The 17,682-nt window shown below is 56.5% G+C and overlaps 1 protein-coding gene, 1 long non-coding RNA gene and 1 other non-coding gene across 3 annotated transcripts; 2 read left to right on the top strand and 1 right to left on the bottom strand.

The window, feature by feature from the left end:
* The first annotated feature begins 53 nt into the window (after positions 1 to 53).
* Positions 54 to 2,892, top strand: LOC113933720. The gene is made up of 3 exons (XR_003523428.1): positions 54 to 203; positions 694 to 827; positions 2,761 to 2,892. It is a non-coding gene; the product is annotated as an uncharacterized LOC113933720 (long non-coding RNA).
* Positions 2,893 to 2,911: 19 nt separating this feature from the next.
* On the bottom strand, positions 2,912 to 3,017 carry LOC113933834. Its single transcript, XR_003523529.1, has one exon. It is a non-coding gene; the product is annotated as a U6 spliceosomal RNA (small nuclear RNA).
* Positions 3,018 to 8,976: 5,959 nt separating this feature from the next.
* UBE2Q1 (ubiquitin conjugating enzyme E2 Q1) lies at positions 8,977 to 16,866 on the top strand. Its single transcript, XM_027613553.2, has 13 exons — positions 8,977 to 9,446; positions 11,653 to 11,757; positions 12,076 to 12,180; positions 12,753 to 12,803; positions 14,166 to 14,306; positions 14,507 to 14,591; positions 14,822 to 14,882; positions 14,990 to 15,080; positions 15,181 to 15,239; positions 15,326 to 15,374; positions 15,643 to 15,738; positions 15,923 to 15,989; positions 16,387 to 16,866. The coding sequence occupies exons 1-13, from the start codon at positions 9,120 to 9,122 to the stop codon at positions 16,416 to 16,418; spliced, it is 1,269 nt and encodes a 422-aa protein (XP_027469354.1). The 5' UTR covers positions 8,977 to 9,119; the 3' UTR covers positions 16,419 to 16,866.
* The last annotated feature ends 816 nt before the right edge of the window (positions 16,867 to 17,682 follow it).

Here is a 17,682-nt window from a genome sequence, read left to right as displayed (position 1 = left end):
GGGAACACAACTGGGACGGGGAGGGGGAGGAGTCTCCGCCCCGGAGGCGGAAGCGCCGGAGCCCAGGAAAAAAGGGGGTCCCAGGGTGGGACGTTCTGCTGCTCAGCTAGCTCGCCGGCCCGGGGAGTTCTGCAGCCCCGAAGTTGGGGCGGGACCTGGACTCTGCGAAGGGCGGGAAGAAGCAGCGCGAGCAAGACCAATAGGTCAGAACCCGCTTTGCACAGGGGCCAGAAGGAGGGGCGGGAGTCGGGAGGGGTTTCTGCGGTTCCCGCCCTCCTTGTTTGCTCTTACCAATCCAAACGATCCTGTTTCCTTGGAAGGCTCAAGATGCGGCTGAGAGAATGCATTTTAGGCCTTTCCAGAGATAGGGGGTTGTGGGTTTGCTATTTTTCAAAAGGAAACAGCTTTGGAGTCTGGAAACAGCATCCCTCACCCGTCCCCTTCTCTACCTCCATGAACTCCCTCAAAGGCCAACCTTCCTGCCCTCCCCCAGGGGGCCTGAAAAGAGGCTTTCTCGCCCCCATTCCCTTCCACCCCAGTCTTTGGCTTCTGTGTAACAAAGTGGGTCAGAGGACCAGAGACCAAGCCCAAGAATGAAGCTAATGCAAAGAAGAGCAAACATGAGCCAGAGGATTCACAACTCAATGACATCTTTGCCCATGAAAGCCAATTAAGTCTTCCCTTTTCTCTTAGGTGGATTTTTGTCACTTACAACTAAGATTATTGACTAAAGCAGCCTTGTCATACGTCCAGGCTCTGAGTCCCTCTCTGCCTACTTCTTCAGCCTCATCTGGACCACTCCACCCAGCTCCACACTCCAGCTACTGGTGAGGTCTTCAGGTCATGGACATTATCCACCCCAGCCCCTGCCCCATCCTCCACACTCCAGGGCTTTTTTTTTTTTTAAGATTTTATTTATTTATTTGAGAGAGAGAGAATGAGAGATAGAGAGCACGAGAGGGAAGAGGCTCAGAGGGAGAAGCAGACTCCCCGCCGAGCAGGGAGCCCGATGCGGGACTCGATCCCGGGACTCCAGGATCATTACCTGAGCCGAAGGCAGTCGCTCAACCAACTGAGCCATCCAGGCGCCCCACTCCAGGGCCTTTTAACCTGTCGTTGTTCCCTTGGCTCTTTTATCACCTCTGTTTCCCCTCAACCACCTTCTAGTCAACTTTGAACACTTCACAGAAATGTCACTTCCTCAAGGAAGCTATATCTGGCCAAGGACTAAGACAGTGCCCTGCTATATGTTCGCAAATGGTGTCCAGTCGATGAAAACCACCCTAAGGCAGTGGTTGCCTCTGCTGACAGATCATGAACCTGCACAGTGCCAGGCTTGTCATGAGGACTCAACAAATAAGAAAAGGGGCTCATGTAGGACCGACATCTTCTAGTGTGTAGGGGAAGATTCCTTCTTAAAAGCTCAGCTAAACCTTCCTCTATACCCAGTTCATCACACTCATTTGGACATGAATTATACTGTGGTCAAAGCTGGATTTCAGAAAGTCAGGATATTTATTTTACTTTTAAGTAAAATGATACTGAGGGCATGGTTTCTATGAAAAAGCTCCCTCCACCAGCCCATTGCCTTGAGACAATCAATGACTACTCTGCACCAGATATTAGCTGTTTTGTCCATAATGGCCCTATGTCCTTTCTAAGGCTTTCTCTTATCAGAGAATACTTGATGCTTTAATCAGTTATTGCCTGTTACTCTCAGTGATGGCTTACACACTGGCTTTATAGTGGGTGTCTTTTATAAATTTTTGATTATGTGTTTATTTCTTTTCACTACAAATATGCTGTATGTTTATTGTAAAAAATTAAATACATAATCAAAAATAAATAAGTCCAAGAAACTGATATTTAAAAAAATAAATAAAAGCTCAGCCAAAAGCAACTTATTTAACATGTCCTCAGTTCCTGAAATTGAAGGGCAAAAACAAGACAAGTACTGGAAAAGGAGAAGTGAGTGGCCACAGGCCCTGTGATGCACCCGGCAGTGGGCACAGACCTGCACAAGCTGCAGGACAAATGCATACATGTAATGATCTCCTAAGAACTAAAGAAATCTTGGAAGCGAGGAAAGGAGTGGAGAATAAAAGCCTTAAGGAAAAGAGAAGAAAGGTGTGCAATCACTCCATTTGGTGAGAGGGTCCGAGGTGGGAAAATGACCCACCTTCAACATTTCAGATCAACATTTGTTGGGGATCTACTGTTTTTCAATGATTGTATAGGAGTTGAGGATACAGTGATCAAAGCACCCAGCTACTAAGGAGGTCACAGTTTGGCGACAAAGACTTACTACACAGTGTGGTGACCACTCGGGTAGAGATATGAACAAGGTGCTACGAGGAGGGGAAGGTAATAGTTCCTGAGCATCTGCAGGAAATGGACATGAAACTGAGATTTCAAAGAGGGGGAAGCCAGCAAAACCGGGTGGCTTAAAGGCATTTCAAAGTCCTGAACAAGAATGCCAGGGAGCTGTACACGCAGATGTCCTTAGTGCTTAGGATTTTTCTCTTTTGGTGGATGCAGAGTAACTGAGGAAGGCTGAGTGTTCTCCAGAGTGGTTGCTTGTTTCTGGGATGACGGACTGGAGGGTCATGGGCTCGCTTGAAGCCCTTGGCTGCTCCTGACGCTCCTTTAGGGCCAGTCCGTGTAGCCTGCTCACCTTGGCCTCTGTCTTCTCAGGTACCCCAGCTTTTGCTTCAAGTTTATTATTTTTTATTTTTTTAATATCTTATTTATTTATTTGAGAGAGAGAAGAGAGAACAAGCACGAGCAGAGGGGGAAGCACTCTCTCTGCGAGCAGGAGCCCGACACGGGACGCGATCCCAGGACCTGAGCCGAAGGCAGACGCCTAACCGACTGAGCCACCCGGGCGCCCCTATTATTTTTTATTTTTAAATAAAATATGAAATGCTTCATGAATTTGCATGTCAGCCTTGCACAGGAGCCATACTAATCTTCTGTGTATCATTCCAATTTCAGTCTATGTGCTGAGAAGCAAGCTCTACTTCAAGTTTAATTCTAGCTCGACAGAGTCCTCCAAGTACAACCACCCGGTGGCCAAGCAGAGCTGGACCGACCTCCCACACGTCTCTCTCACAGCCTCCTCCCATACCCACCAGAAAGGTGGTCAGGGAGAGAGAATGTCTGTCCCAGCCAGAACCATGCAGGGTGATGGACACATCTAGAAGGGTCAGCCTTGGGGCAAAATGTTAACCAGAAAAGTTCTGAGGGGATACTCCCATTGACTCTGATGGTAAGGAACATTTTCTCTTGTGAGGCACTACAATTAATGCTCTTTTCCTTTATTTATTTTTTTTAAGATTTTATTTATTTATTTGACAGAGAGAGAGAGAGCACAAGCAGGGGGAGCAGGCAAAGGGAGAAGCAGGCTCCACGCTGAGCAAGGGGCCCAATGCGGGGCTCGATCCCAGGACCCTGAGATCACGACCTGAGCCGAAGGCAGACACCTAACCCACTGAGTCACACAGGCGCCCCAAGTTATTTTATTTATTTATTTATTTATTTATTTATTTATTTATTTAAAGATTTTATTTATTTATCTGACAGAGAGACAGAGAGAGAGGGAACACAACAGGGGGAGTGGCAGAGGGAGAAGCAGCCTTCCTGTGGAGCAGGGGCCCGATGCGGGACTCGATCCCAGGACCCTGGGATCACTACCTGAGCTGAAGGCAGACGCTTAACGACTGAGCCACCCAGGCGCCCCACAAGTTATTTTAAATTTAAAACTACTTCACTGTTAAAAACTATTACCAGAGTAATACATATTCATGAAAACCAATTGGAAAACACAAATTAGCAAAACAAAGTAGAAAAGATTCATGAGCCTACCTCCTAGAAAAAAAGACTGTTAACACTTTACATATAAATATCGAATATATTTATACATTAATAAAAATATTTTATTAAATAAAATAATTTTATTTATTAAATAAAAAATCTATATAATAGCTATCTATACAAATAGGTAGATATTACATATCTCCAAATTTATGTGTACTTAGATATGACACACATATAAGACATATATAAATTACAAGTGTACAGCTAAATTTTCACAACATGAACACATCCATATAGTCGCACCCTGATAAAAAAAATAGAACATTACCACCACCCAGAAGCCCCAATTATGTTCCCTCCCAGTCATCATTCCCTCCTCTTCAATAGGAACATCATGGAGGGAGGGCGGAGGGGGGGTTGCTGCTTAAAGTTCAAGCACTTGACAGAGGTCATGGATACACAACACTGAATGTACTGAATGCCACTGGATCAGACACTTTAAAATGCTTACAACAGTAAATCCTATGTTACATATACTTTCCCACAAATAAAAAAAATGACTGAAAAAGTTAACCACAATTCTGACTTCTAACAGCACACATTGACTTTGCTAAATTTTATATAAAGGGAATGTTAATCTTTGTGTGGTTTTTTAGACATTATGTTAGTGAGATTCGTGGGCACTGCTGAGCACACTCCCCGTTCAAACACGCCCTCGTTCATCCACGCCACTGCTGAGGGACTTGTGGTGTTTCCTGTTTTGAATTATTAAAAATAATATACTGCCATGAATATACTTGTTCATTTTTTTTAAAGATTTTATTTATTGGGGCGCCTGGGTGGCCCAGTTGTTAAGCATCTGCGTTCGGCTCAGGTCACGGTCCCAGGGTCCTGGGATTGAGTCCCGCATCGGGCTCCCTGCTCTGCGGGGAGTCTGCTTCTCCCTCTCCCTCTGCAGCTCCCCCTGCTTGTGCTCTCTCACCTGCTCTCTCTCACTCTCTCTCTCAAATTTAAAAAAAAAGAATGTTTTAAAAATTTTAAAAATTAAAATTTTAAAATTTTTTTAAAAATTAAAAAAAGGAGCAATCTGTAAATCTAGACTTGTAACTTCCACTTACTGTTTCTCAAATACCTCTCTATGCCAGTGAGTGTTCTTTGGTAACTATTTTTAATAGTTGCAGTGTATTCCACTTCAGGTAAATTTCTGCACATTTCTTTTTTTTTTTTAAGATTTTATTTATTTATTCATGAGAGACAGAGAGAGAGAAGCAGAGGGAGAAGCAGGCTCCCAAGGAGCAGGGAGCCCGATGCGGGGCTCGATCCCAGGACCCCGGGACCATGACCTGAGCGGAAGGCAGACGCTTAACCGACTGAGCCACCCAGGCGCCCCGCATATTTCTTTAATAATTTCCAAGTGACATTGATGGATCAAAGATATTTAAGTTTTTAAATTACTGATGTATTGGTAAAAACTGACCTCCTGCAGGCTTCATACTATTAGGGTTGCCCTGGGCCTTAGGCTAAAGCCCCGAGGCGAGCAACTCCACCCTCAGCCTAAGCTGAGCCCCCGCACCCTCTGTTCTCCCTCACCTTCCTGCCCCATCTCCTTCTACTCTGAGGCCCAGTTCTTTCAGAATGTCCCCCCACTTCCATCTAAGTAACTTCTTTATATTCCTTCTTGGGAGTTATTCCTAATATCACCCTTCAAGGCTGTTACCGCTCCCGATCCCTGTGTTCATCACTCTGTATTACAGTTGATTTATGTGTCCCCAGGTTATCCATGACTGTGCGCTCCTGAGGGCAGCATCGAGGGAGCAGCGGCTGTTGTGGAAGGAGCCTCCCCTCTGTGCCAGGAGTCACTGCCTCCCCGATGCCCCTACAGTTCCCCACAAAGAGCCAGTGCCCAGCACATATGTGTTGAGTCTGTGACAGAACACTGTGCTTCTGGGAGCAAGTCAAAGGAGAAAGCCGCTCACTGTGTCCCAAACAGGTGCATCTGCTCACTCTGGTAACACATACCCTTTTGGAGAAAAAAAAACAAAAATCCCTACGTTCATTTTTAATAGAGCAGCCAGAATGACCTTTTAACATTTTAATCAGATCATGCCACTCCTAGCTTAAAATATGTCATGGTTTCCCTCTGCACTCTGAATAAAACCCGCACAACCTACCGTGGTCTCCGCAACTCAACCCCCGCTTTCGCCACTGGCCTCATTTCCTACCCTCTCTCCTCTCCTGAGACCCAAGGTATGCTGATCCTCCACTTTCCAAAAACTTTAAAAGTTCTTTACCAGGTGCACCATTCTAACCACTTCTCTCATGTTATGTCGCCCAATCTCCCAACAACCGCATGCGGTAGGTGCGAGGACAATCTCCCTGTTACAGGAACAGAAACCGAAGCACAGAAAGGCTGAGTAACTTGCCTGGATAAGGTCCTCCTTGATCTTTTTTTTTTTTTTTTTTTAAGATTTTATTTATTTATTTGAGAGAGAGAGAGAGAATGAGAGATAGAGAGCACGAGAGGAAAGAGGGTCAGAGGGAGAAGCAGACTCCCCGCCGAGCAGGGAGCCCGATGTGGGACTCGATCCCAGCACTCCAGGATCATGACCTGAGCCGAAGGCAGTCGCTTAACCAACTGAGCCACCCAGGCGCCCCCAGGTCCTCCTTGATCTTAAAGCCAAGCCCAAGTTCCTAAACGTGGTTTTGAATATCTACCAATACTTAATCTCTGCCTGCCTCATCTGTGTCTCTCCCCAGACACAGCCTTCCTGCCCTTCCTCCAGCTTGCTATGGTCCTACCTCAGAACCTTCCCACATGCCACCCCTTCCGCCAGGGACAGCGTCCAGCCCTTTTCCTCCCTGAGGAATGCTACTTATCCTTCAGGATTCAGTGTGCCGCTTCTTGCGGGATGCCTTCACAGGGCTCCAGTCTTGTCCTCTGAGGCACGTCCCATAGCTGCGATGAAGTGCCCGCGTATGTCCGACCTCCCACCGGGCTGAACTCAGGGCAAGGTGAGGACAGGGTCGGACGCATTCACTGCTACCTCCCATGTGGCAGGTGGAATCCTGTGCGTCGTGAGTCAGCTTCCCCCAATGGAATGCAGGCTCCACAAGAGTGGGGAGTTTTGTTTTACTCACTCCTGTTTCCCTAGCACCCAAGGACTCATTAAATGACTGTAACCATCAGTTCCCTTCATGTCTAATGCCCCTGCCCTCCACATTTCAGCAGACAGGACTCCACACTAGGCTTCTACCAGAGGGCTCTCCCAGCCCGAGAGCTGAGGTACAAACGGATCAGCAGAGAGGAAGACACCCCTCTCCCCTCAGTGACCAAGACTTTTGAGTTTCTGGAGTCCGTGCAACACCATGGGAGTGTCTCGTCAGTTTGTTTCCTTCCATTAAAACCCTTTACAAAATATGGAATTCAAGGGTGCCTGGGTCCCCCAGTCGGTTAAGCGTCTGACTCTTGGTTTTGGGTCAGGTCATGATCTCAGTCGTGCGATTGAGGCCCGCGTCCAGCTCTGCACCGAGCTGAGCATGGAGCTTGCTTATTAGGATTTTCTCTCCTCTCCCTCTGCCCCTCTCCCCGTGCTCACTCTAAAAAAAAAGTAAAATTTTTTGAAAACCATACATTAATTTATTAATTAAAATATGGAATTCAGGATTTTCCAAATGGTTGCATCTGTGGGGATTTTTTTGGTTAAGGACTGGTGTCAAGCTATGTGAAAACCTCCTGAGAAAGCATCAGAGGGAGGCAGAGTGGGGCAGAAGGGCAGGGACTGGAGAGAAGCCCAGCACGCTGCTTACCAGCTGCGTGTCCTTGCGTAGCCACTGCTTACCCCCCCACTTGTAAAACAGGGATAAAAAAAGCCTACCTTGCAAAGCTGTTGGGGGGACTAGAAATACTTGCAAGATACCCTGACTCGGGAAGTGCTCAGTAAGTGGGAACTGTTACCGCAGCCTTCTGTGCTACCGTCTTGCACCCACAGACACAAAGGGGACATGGAGCCAACTCTTCGGGCTCCCCCAAGGAGATCAACGGCCCCAGGAAGAGCAGAACACGTCTCAAACGTCTCTAAACACCCAGAGCTCAACTTGGCCAAAGAAGGCCTTTATCAGCCGCCGCTGACCAGATAAACGAGCAGCCCAGCACCGAGCCCCAGGGTCTGCAGCCCGCTCCCCATAAAGCCTAATCATTTTAGCCCGGGTGGGAGGCTCACGCGCTGAGCCCGCCCGCAGAATTCCCCAGGCCCAACCACAGGCTAAGCCGGGGCCCCGGGCAGAAGGAGGCCGGCTGCGGGCCTCCAAGGCTCCGGACTGTCCGCCGCTCAGTCCCCGGTGGCAGTGCCACCTAGCGAGGGCCAGGGCCGCCGCGACAGGCAGCAGCCGCCGCCTTGGTCGGGCTGTGGTCGCTCAGGCTGGCGGGTCACACCGGCGCTGCCCTGCGCCCGCGCCCACGAGGGAAGCCCACGCAGCGCCCCAGCCTCGTCCCCACCCGCGGGGGCTGACGAGGCGAGGGTCAGCGACCGACCACGCCCCGGACGGAAGGGACCGCACACTGCAGCGGCGTCTCCCTTCGGCGCCCGGCAGTCGTTTGGAGCAGGCACCGTGCGCACTCGCCCGGCCCAGAGCCACCGCACAGACGAGGAAACTGAGGCTCACAGGGGCGGGGATTAACCGCAGGTCACACGCCCGGCCGGCAGCGGGGCGGGGCCAAGCCCGCGAGCCCCAGGAGCCGCTCGCGGGGCCCCCACGCGCGTGGAGGCTCGGGGCCCCCCCTCCGCACGCCGCAGGCCCGGCGCGGCTCGAGCGCGGGCAAACACGCCGGGGCAAGGAAGCGGCTCCCGCGCGCGGGGCCCCTGGGAGCACGCGGCGCCCGGACACGTGACAGGGGAGCGCCGGCAGGGCTGGCGCGCGCGCGCGCGCGCGCACGATGTGCGTAAGCACGCGCGGAGGCGCCGAAAGCGCCGGGCCCAAAGCCCCTGGGTCACGTGTGGAAGGCGGCCGGCGAGCACCAGGGGGCGGGCGAGAGGGAGAGGTCACGTGAGGAAGGCCGGCGCCGCGCGGTCACGTGAGGGGCGGGGCGGGCCGCCGAAGCGGAGGGGGAGGGGCGCGCGGCTTCCGGCGGCTGGGGGCCGGCGAGCGGGGGGGCCCCGTCCCGGAGGCGGCGGCGGCGCCATCTTGGCGAAGGGGGGATCAGGAAGTGCGGACCGCGGCGGCGGCGGCGGCGGCGGCGGCGGCGGAGCCCGAGCGGAGGCCGGAGGCTCCCGGCCCGCCGGCCCCGGAGCGGAGCGGAGCGGAGGATGCAGCAGCCGCAGCCGCAGGGGCAGCAGCAGCCGGGGCCGGGGCAGCAGCTGGGGGGCCAGGGGGCGGCGCCGGGGGCCGGGGGCGGCCCGGGGGGGGGCCCGGGGCCGGGGCCCTGCCTGAGGCGAGAGCTGAAGCTGCTCGAGTCCATCTTCCACCGCGGCCACGAGCGCTTCCGCATTGCCAGCGCCTGTCTGGACGAGCTGAGCTGCGAGTTCCTGCTGGCCGGGGCTGGAGGGGCCGGGGCGGGGGCCGCGCCCGGACCGCATCTGCCCCCGCGGGGGCCGCTGCCCGGGGATCCCGTCCGCATCCACTGCAACATCACGGTGAGGACCCCTCGGTGCGCCCCTCCGGGCCCCTTGTCAGGGACTTGGGGCCACCCCGCACAGCGGCTTGCCCCCGAGGACCTGGGAGGCCCAGTCTCCCTGGCTCGGGGCTCGGCTCCTTCCCGGCGGGTTCCACTTGCTTCTGCCGCTGGAGCTTGTGCCGTGCGCCCGGAGTCTGCCACGGCCCCTTGGCGGCGAGGGGCGCCCCGACATATGGCGCCTCGACCAGCCCCTGCCGCTCACCCACATCCCGAGGGTCGTGATGTGGCCCCCCGCGACTTTGCCTTCCCGCCTGCGAAGGCCCCTTTCTGCCCCTGCTGTCACCGCAGGGCTCCGGGCCTCTGCCCTGAGCACAGCTGCAGGGACCTCCCTGGCCTGGAGCCCTGCACCATTCAGCGATGCCCCCCGGTCGCTCCTACCTGTGACTTAGGACGGTGCCACCTGTGGGATCCCTGCGCCGGCACCTCTGCCGAAGCCCCCCGTTGCTCCCAGAATATTACCAAGTGGGGGTTCGCAGGTCGTGGGCTCTTCTTTTTGTTCTGCTTCTCTGGTTCCCCTTGCATTCCAGCGTAACCTGTGATTCTCCTCCTTTTGCCCCAGCCGGGAGCAGATCTGCTACTCCCCTCCTGTGCCCTGGGGTATCTCCAGCTGCCCTGGGTGGTTGCCTTTCCTGGTGATGTGGGAAGGCCATCCTCTTGGTTCTGAGCGGTAACGGCCCCTTTCCCCCCAGCGAACGTCATGCCTAGCATGGGAGCTAGCATAGCTGAACCAGGAGACACCCTACATGTCCCCTGTCTATGCGTTTTCAGACACCTCTGCAAGAGGGTCAGCGTCGGAGAACCTGGGGAGGCTTAATACTGCACGGCGGAGCACTGATCCTGGCCGAACGTACCTGCTGTGATAGCGTTCTCCTTGCCAGGGGCGTTAGGGGGCCAGGGGACAGGCAGGCCGACTGCAACTGCCAGTAGTCTGGGGAGAGACTGACCTGCCAGTTGTGTGGTACTGGGGGGCCTGATTGCAGTTTACGTGGTCCTTGTTTTCCATCCCTTTTCCTCCATCAAACCAGGTCAAGGCGTACGGCAAGCCTCAGCCTGGGTTGGATGGTGCCCCACCAAAACGCATGTCCCATTTCCTCCTTCCTTCACTTTTTTCGCACTGAAAAGTTGAGATTGAGGGACTGGGTGTGGTTTCGTGAGGTGAAGACTTGAGCATCTTCTTTGCGATCGTTTTTTCCAGCATGAGGGCTAGTGCTGTGACAGAGCTCAGACCCCCAGTAGAAGCGGGTAGGTTTCCCTGATGTGGGTGGAAACCCCAGGAGCTGATTCTGTTCCTGTGTTGAACTTCCAGCTCCTGGAGGGTAGGTTTGCCCCCTTCTAGCTGCCCTTCTAGCGGCCAGAGTCCATCCACTGTCTTTGTGCCCGGAAGGCAGCTAGTTTAGGAGGTCCTCAGCCAGACCCCCTGTGGCCCCTGCAAAGGAGACCTGGCCTGAACTGGGCCCCTGGGTTTGGGCAGAGGGGGAGTCTGGTCAGGCTGCATTTGGCAGCGTGGCTCAGGAATGCTGGGAATGCTAGCAGCGTAGGCTTCTTCCTCTGCAGCCTACACTGGGCAGAGAGGGTGGCAGGCTCCCAAGGGAGCGATGGGGAGAACTGGCCTTCCAGGGCGTCTGCTGGGAGTGACCGGGTGGGGAGAGTCTTCCTGCTCCTTTCTTTTAGGTTCTGGAGACAGAATCTAGTTTATGTCTCTCCTTCTCTAGCCAAAGTGAAAGTGATCTGCAACCTTTGCCTTTTTTTCACATTGGTGTGATTGTGATGAGGGGACCCCTTCCCGAACGGACCGTGGGATTGGAGGAGCGGCAGGGCTGGCGGGCTCTGTGCTGGGAGTGGGAGAGCCCGCACCGGCAGCATGGTGGAGAGGAGACCCCCCTCCCCCCCTGCCGCACCGTGCACAGTGTGGCTGCACTTTGTCGGATCTTGCTCTTGAGAAGAGAAAGAAGCCCTCAGGCCTTTTGGAAGGGGCCCTCTCGGGGACTTCTGGTCTGGGGTTCGTTGGGAGGCTGTTTGGTTAGATACTAACCCGCTGAGCTGGGCTTTTGTTGGGGGCAGGAGGGGCAGAGGGACTAGAGATGTTGGGGGGAGAGGAGGTAGGCAAAACGTAGCCCTTCCCAGGGTCTCCCGTCTTGACCTCTGTTCCTGCTCTCTCCCCTCAGGAGTCCTACCCTGCTGTGCCTCCCATCTGGTCAGTGGAGTCCGATGACCCGAACTTGGCTGCTGTCTTGGAGAGGCTGGTGGACATAAAGAAAGGAAATACTCTGGTGAGGGGCCAGGGTGCTGGGGCGGGGGGCACCTTTTCTTGCTGTGAGGCCCATGTCACAGAGATACCCTGTGAAAGGGAGACATACCTGGAAAGGGCACATCTGGGGGCGGACTCCTCAGAAGAGGTGTTTTCTGAAGCCGGAGGGAGAGCCTTGAGCTAAACCCACCTCTGGTCCAGTAAACTCCCCCCACAGCCACACGGTCCCCCAGATTCAGAGAACTAGGTACCACGTGGGGTTTTAGGAGTTCATCCACACACCTGTCCAGAGGGGATGGGGCCGGAGCCTTTGACTCCAGCACTGTGTCCCCTACCCCAGCTGTTGCAGCATCTGAAGAGGATCATCTCCGACCTGTGTAAACTCTACAACCTCCCTCAGCACCCAGACGTGGAGATGTTGGACCAGCCCCTGCCAGCAGAGCAGGTGAGCGGCGGAGGGGCTCCGGGGGCCCTGTGGCACTCAGTGAACGCCTGTCCATCGAGACACACCCGCAGTAGTGTCTCTCCCTTTCTGGCCACTCCAGACACGTACGCGTGTCATGGCTCTCGGCTTTTCCGTCTCCAGACGGGGCACTAGTGGTCTCACCTGTCACATTCACCCATAGGCATGTCTCCCGGGTTGAGGGTTAGGGGCCTTTTTACTATTAGCGATAGCAGTGGGCGGCCATCGGGGACCCGGGCTCCTCTCTGAGACCCAACAGCGTGGCGTCAGTCTAGAGGCGATAGGGGTTCTTGGAAGAATCGCACCGGGCCATGTGCGTGGGTGACACACGCAGCCACTGGGCGTCTCCTGATCTTTAGCTCGTGGCGGGAGGAGGACAGGCTGCCAGTGAAGTCGCTCCCTGGGCTCTGGCTTCCATTCGGACCTGGCTGGCAGAGCGGCTGGGGCGTGAGCGCGGGCGCCCCGTCCCTAGACCCGGGACTCGGGCAGAGGTTGGAGGCTGTGTGCTGGGAGGCCGCTGGGGCTCTGATCTCTGCCTTCCCCTCCCGCCGCAGTGCACACAGGAGGACGTGTCTTCAGAAGACGAAGACGAGGAGATGCCCGAGGTAGGGCTGCCCCCGGGGCGGCACTGCGGGCAGGTCTTGGCAGTCAGCAGCCTTGCGCACCCGCTGTTCACGGCGCTGCGGTCTAGACTGGGGAGGACTGAGAGCCCGACTGAATGGGGAGCAGCCAGAGTCGTAGGAGACGGGGCGCCCCCCACACCTGTGTCTTTAGGCCTCGTGGGCACGGGGAGCGTCAGGGGCCTTGCATTCGGACCCACGTGCACATCCTGTGTCCGACTCGGGAACTCGACCTGGCCTCCCTAAGCTGCAGTTTTCTCACTCGTAAGACGGGATCATAACGACCGCAGGGGGTTCCGGTGAATGGGCAGCCAGGTGCTGTGTGTGGGATGCCCCCCGCAGTGGGCGGTAAGCACGAAATCCTCTCAGTCTGGTCTCTGACAACGCAGACGCGCTCGCAGAATGTCACGCAGCGGTCAAGAACTTGAGCTTCAGGGCCACGCGGAACGGGAGTCAGGTCATAGCTGCGCTGAGGGTGGTGTGGCTGTGGGCGTGATGGTAAACCTCACCGACCTCCGCCTTCTCGTCTGGGGAGCGGGGCTGACGACAGAAGGGCAGCGTGCGGATCGTGCGAAGTGGCCAAGCCAGAGCGCAGTGCCTGGTACCGCACCTGGCACGTGCCAGGCATTCCAGGGGTGTGGGCAGCCAAGGTGACAGCGGGGGCTGGTAGCTACCACGTTCTGCTGGAGCGAGCGGCTCGCTCCAGGGCCTTGGGGTCGCTGCTTCTGCGTGAGGCAGGCAGCCCGTGTGCCGCCCCACGCGCAGCGAGCTAACTGCTTGCCCACCTGGAGCAGGGTGAATGAGGGGCTCGTTCTGTTCTTGACCTCTCCCACCCCCCTCGTTCCCGTGTCGGGAGCAGGTGCCTCCGCGTGCCTGATCCAGGCCCCGCACCGACGGGGCGGGCGGGAGACTTCTTCTGACCCGGGTACCCACTAGACCCAGAGTCCTCAGAACTCCCAGGAACCCTAGTGACCCAGTGAGACGTGAACTTTGAGTCACAGCTTCAGGCCCGAGTCGTTCTAGGAATTACCAAGGGACTGTCGCTGCCAAGGGAGAGGTTTAGGGACGGCTGGGGCAGGGTCATTGTAGGGAACAAGACGGCTGAGTCCCTGCTTGTCTTCTCCGGGTCCTTGCGTGGTTCTGCCGCCTGAGACCTTCAGATCGTGGAGGGAGCGGGGCTGGGACTTGCTCCAGAAATGCAGAGGCTCCGTGTTTACCAGCCTGCTGGACACACGGCTGGTCCCTCGCCTGCGGCTCTAGGCCGGACAGGACGGGGAGAGCGGCGGGCCGTCTGCACAACCCGTGCCGGTTCTCTCCTCTCTCCCACCCGCCCCGCGCCTCCCCCAGGACACGGAAGACCTAGATCACTATGAAATGAAAGAGGAGGAGCCAGCTGAGGGCAGGAAATCTGAAGACGACGGCATCGGGAAGGAAAACTTGGCCATCCTAGAGAAGATTAAGAAGAACCAGAGGCAAGATTACTTAAACGTACGTGCCTCCTCCGGGAGGAGTGGGTGGGGGCTGGTGGGGGCTGGCTGGGAGGTGGGGGTAGGCCCTGGCACGTCCGTCTGGGGGGCAGAGGCTTTCCTCAGGTGGGCTGTGGTGTGTCTGAGCCCGGCCTGGTCCAGGACAGCTGCCGGGCCGCCCAGGCGTGTGCCTCCAGAGCACGTGTGTCCTCTCCCGTCCAGGGCGCGGTGTCTGGCTCGGTGCAGGCCACTGACCGGCTGATGAAGGAGCTCAGGGATATATACCGGTCACAGAGTTTCAAAGGCGGTGAGTATGGGTCACAGAGGGGCCTTGAGAAGTTCTTAGCTATGTGAAAGTTCGTGAACCTTCGAGGCCACGAATCCGGCGCCTCAAGCCAGTGGCTTGGACTGGGTGCGTGTCCGTGTGGGGTGGACTTGGAGCCTTTGATCTCTGTTCGGTCAGCCTGGGAAAGGGGCTGCATCGGGCTCCTCCCCCGCTCGGACTTTCCTGACGACACCTGTCTTCTCTCTTCCCAGGAAACTATGCAGTCGAACTTGTGAATGACAGTCTGTATGATTGGAACGTCAAACTCCTCAAGTGAGTGCAGACGGGCGGTGGGCGGGGAGTGGCCCAGGGGAGCTGGAGCGGTCTGGGGGCCCCTGGGCTGGGACCAGGGGTCTGAGCCCATACTTCTTACTTCATAGAGTCGACCAGGACAGCGCTTTGCACAACGATCTTCAGATCCTCAAAGAGAAAGAAGGAGCTGACTTCATCCTACTTAACTTTTCCTTCAAAGTAAGACTTCCGTCTGCAGCCAGGCGCCTTCCTTGCCTTGTGGACGGCAGTCCTGGGGGGACGTGGGCCCCCCCTGATGTCATCTCTGTCTCCCTCGTAGGATAACTTCCCCTTCGACCCGCCGTTCGTCAGGGTTGTGTCTCCAGTCCTCTCCGGAGGGTGAGTGGCTCAGCGAAGGCGGAGGGCGGGGAAGGGGCCTGCAGCTCTTGCCAGGCACAGCCACCTCACTGACCTTCCTTCTGCAGGTACGTTCTGGGCGGAGGCGCCATCTGCATGGAACTTCTCACCAAGCAGGTGAGCCCGCTGCTCACTCTGGGCGGCCTGGGCAGGGGGTGCTGACGTCGGCGTTGATGCCGGGCGGGGGGGCGGGGTGGGGCGGGCATTACATGGCGCTCTTGTTCTGCGGGGCAGGGCCTGCACCCACTGCCCCCTGCCGACAGCTGCTGGCTCCTCCCGGAGTGCAGGGCAAGGCCCCCTCCCCACGCAGCTGCCCTGGGGGGCAGGCGTCAGGTGCCTCTGGAAAGTCTCCTGACCCGTGTGCTCCGTCGCTCCGTGTTCCCAGGGCTGGAGCAGCGCCTACTCCATAGAATCTGTGATCATGCAGATCAGCGCCACGCTGGTGAAGGGAAAAGCGCGAGTGCAGTTTGGAGCCAACAAAGTGAGGAGCCAGGTCCCGGGGCTGCTTGCGCTCAGGACGGCTGGGATGGGGCCTCTGGCTGGCGCCTCGCCGCGTGGTCCTGGGAGCAGGGGGTTGTGGGCAGAGGGTCCCGCGGGGTCTCTGGCCGGCAGCTGTGGGGGAGGGGGGCACGGCTGGCCGTGCTGATGGTGGCCTCCTGTCCCAGTCCCAGTACAGCCTGACGAGAGCACAGCAGTCGTACAAGTCCCTGGTGCAGATCCACGAGAAGAACGGTGAGCCCCGGCCAGGGCCCGAGAACGTCACTTCCTGCCAGAGAGCAGGAGCCCCGCTTCCGGTTCCTGAGGCTTTACTGCCGGTTACCACCACGCCTGCCCCTGTTCCCCAGGGAAGGGCTGGAGGTGGTGCCGTCCCCTCCCTCCCTCCCCAGAAAAGCACCGCCAGCCCGTCGTGCTTGGGGGGAGGGGGGCTCGGTGGCTGCCCTCTGCCCCGGCTCCCTTCCAGAAAGCTCATGCCACCGTGTCCCGTCACAGCAGACGGTCCCCCAGCCCCCGCCCTGGGAAGCCCTTGCTAGGATCGTCCCATCCGTGACCCTGGAGGTGCCCTCGGGGACCGGGCTGGGAGGGTGGGCTCGGGCCTGCTCCCCGCGACTGTCTCCTGGCTTCTCTGCAGGCTGGTACACACCCCCCAAGGAAGATGGCTAACCCTGGAGGGCCGTGCCTCCACCTCCCCCGGCGCCACTGGACCAATTACCTTTGAATGCTGTATTCGGATCTCACGCTGCCTCTGTGGTTCCCTCCCTCGTTTTTCCTGGACGTGATAGCTCTGCCTATTGCAGGACAATGATGGCTATTCTAAACGCTAAGGAAAAAACACAGACCCGTTTCAAGTACTCCAGACCGACTTACAGACCAGCCAACCACCTGGCTGGAACCCCTGCTAGCAGGCATTCTTACAAAAGAACTTTCGAGCCTCCTTCTACTGCTGGAAACTCAGCTGTGCTCCAGACTAGAGCCTCCTTACCTATGCTATGGATTTTTAATTTATTTTCTCTTATTTCATGTACACTGCTTTTTTTGGTTACAGTGTATGATGGATGTGTATGAAAAAAAATGTATCTTTGGGAAAACAATTACAGTTTGTTAATTTGAAGATGCTGGTCTTGACTCCTCCTTCTTTTTCTTCACCCCCTCCCGCCCCCCCGCCCCCCCCTCGCTGCCTGGGCGGTGGGGGAGGGGCAGGGCCCGGCAGCTCGGAGGAGGGGCTGCACTTTGCTGCTGAAGCTCGCCTGGCTCGCCCCCCAGGTTTCTCCCGGAGGCCCCCGGAGCGACCAGCACTTGTCCCCTCGGAATGCAGAGCCCGGCCCGCTAAGCCACAACGGAGCAGGCCGGGATGATGCCCTTGATCCTTAGGACGCCTTTTCTCACCTAGTCACAAATGTTTCCAAATTTCGGACGGAGGCTGGAGAGGCCACTTCAGAGAATTGCTTCCAAATGAATGGAGGGGTGGGGGATGTGGTGCTCCCTGGCTCCCCTCCCTCGGAAAGGCCTCTGCTGGCCCCAAGTGACCTCTTGGACCTCTCGCTTCGTCAGGCTTGTGCGGGAAGATGGGCAGAGCTCTGAAGCAAGTTGCCTGGCTTGGAGAATTATGGGTTCTTTGAAGCCGCTCGCCTGAGGTGGGTCCTGCTGGAAAGGTTAGCTTCCAGGGGCTTGTTCGGGGCACCCGGGGCCTCACCCCGGCTCTGGGAACTGCTGGTCAGGGGAGAGTGGGGTGGGGAGGCCGTGCGGTGCTGTGCGGACCTGCAGGGTCCAGGTGCTGCCTTCCCCCTGGCCAGTGAGCTTGTTCCGGGGCCCCACCTGCCTGCAGCCTGGGTGGTGGGCCCGGCAAGGCTGGCCAAGGCTGGTGTGCGCACCTGCAGCACACCAGCCCTCTATCACGCTTTGTTGGAGACCCTGGCCATTCACACTA

Source organism: Zalophus californianus, chromosome 10, assembly GCF_009762305.2.
Source record: "Zalophus californianus isolate mZalCal1 chromosome 10, mZalCal1.pri.v2, whole genome shotgun sequence".
Taxonomy (NCBI): domain Eukaryota; kingdom Metazoa; phylum Chordata; class Mammalia; order Carnivora; family Otariidae; genus Zalophus; species Zalophus californianus.
Note: the sequence above shows the minus strand (reverse complement) of the source record. Positions and strands in the feature narration are given on the sequence as shown.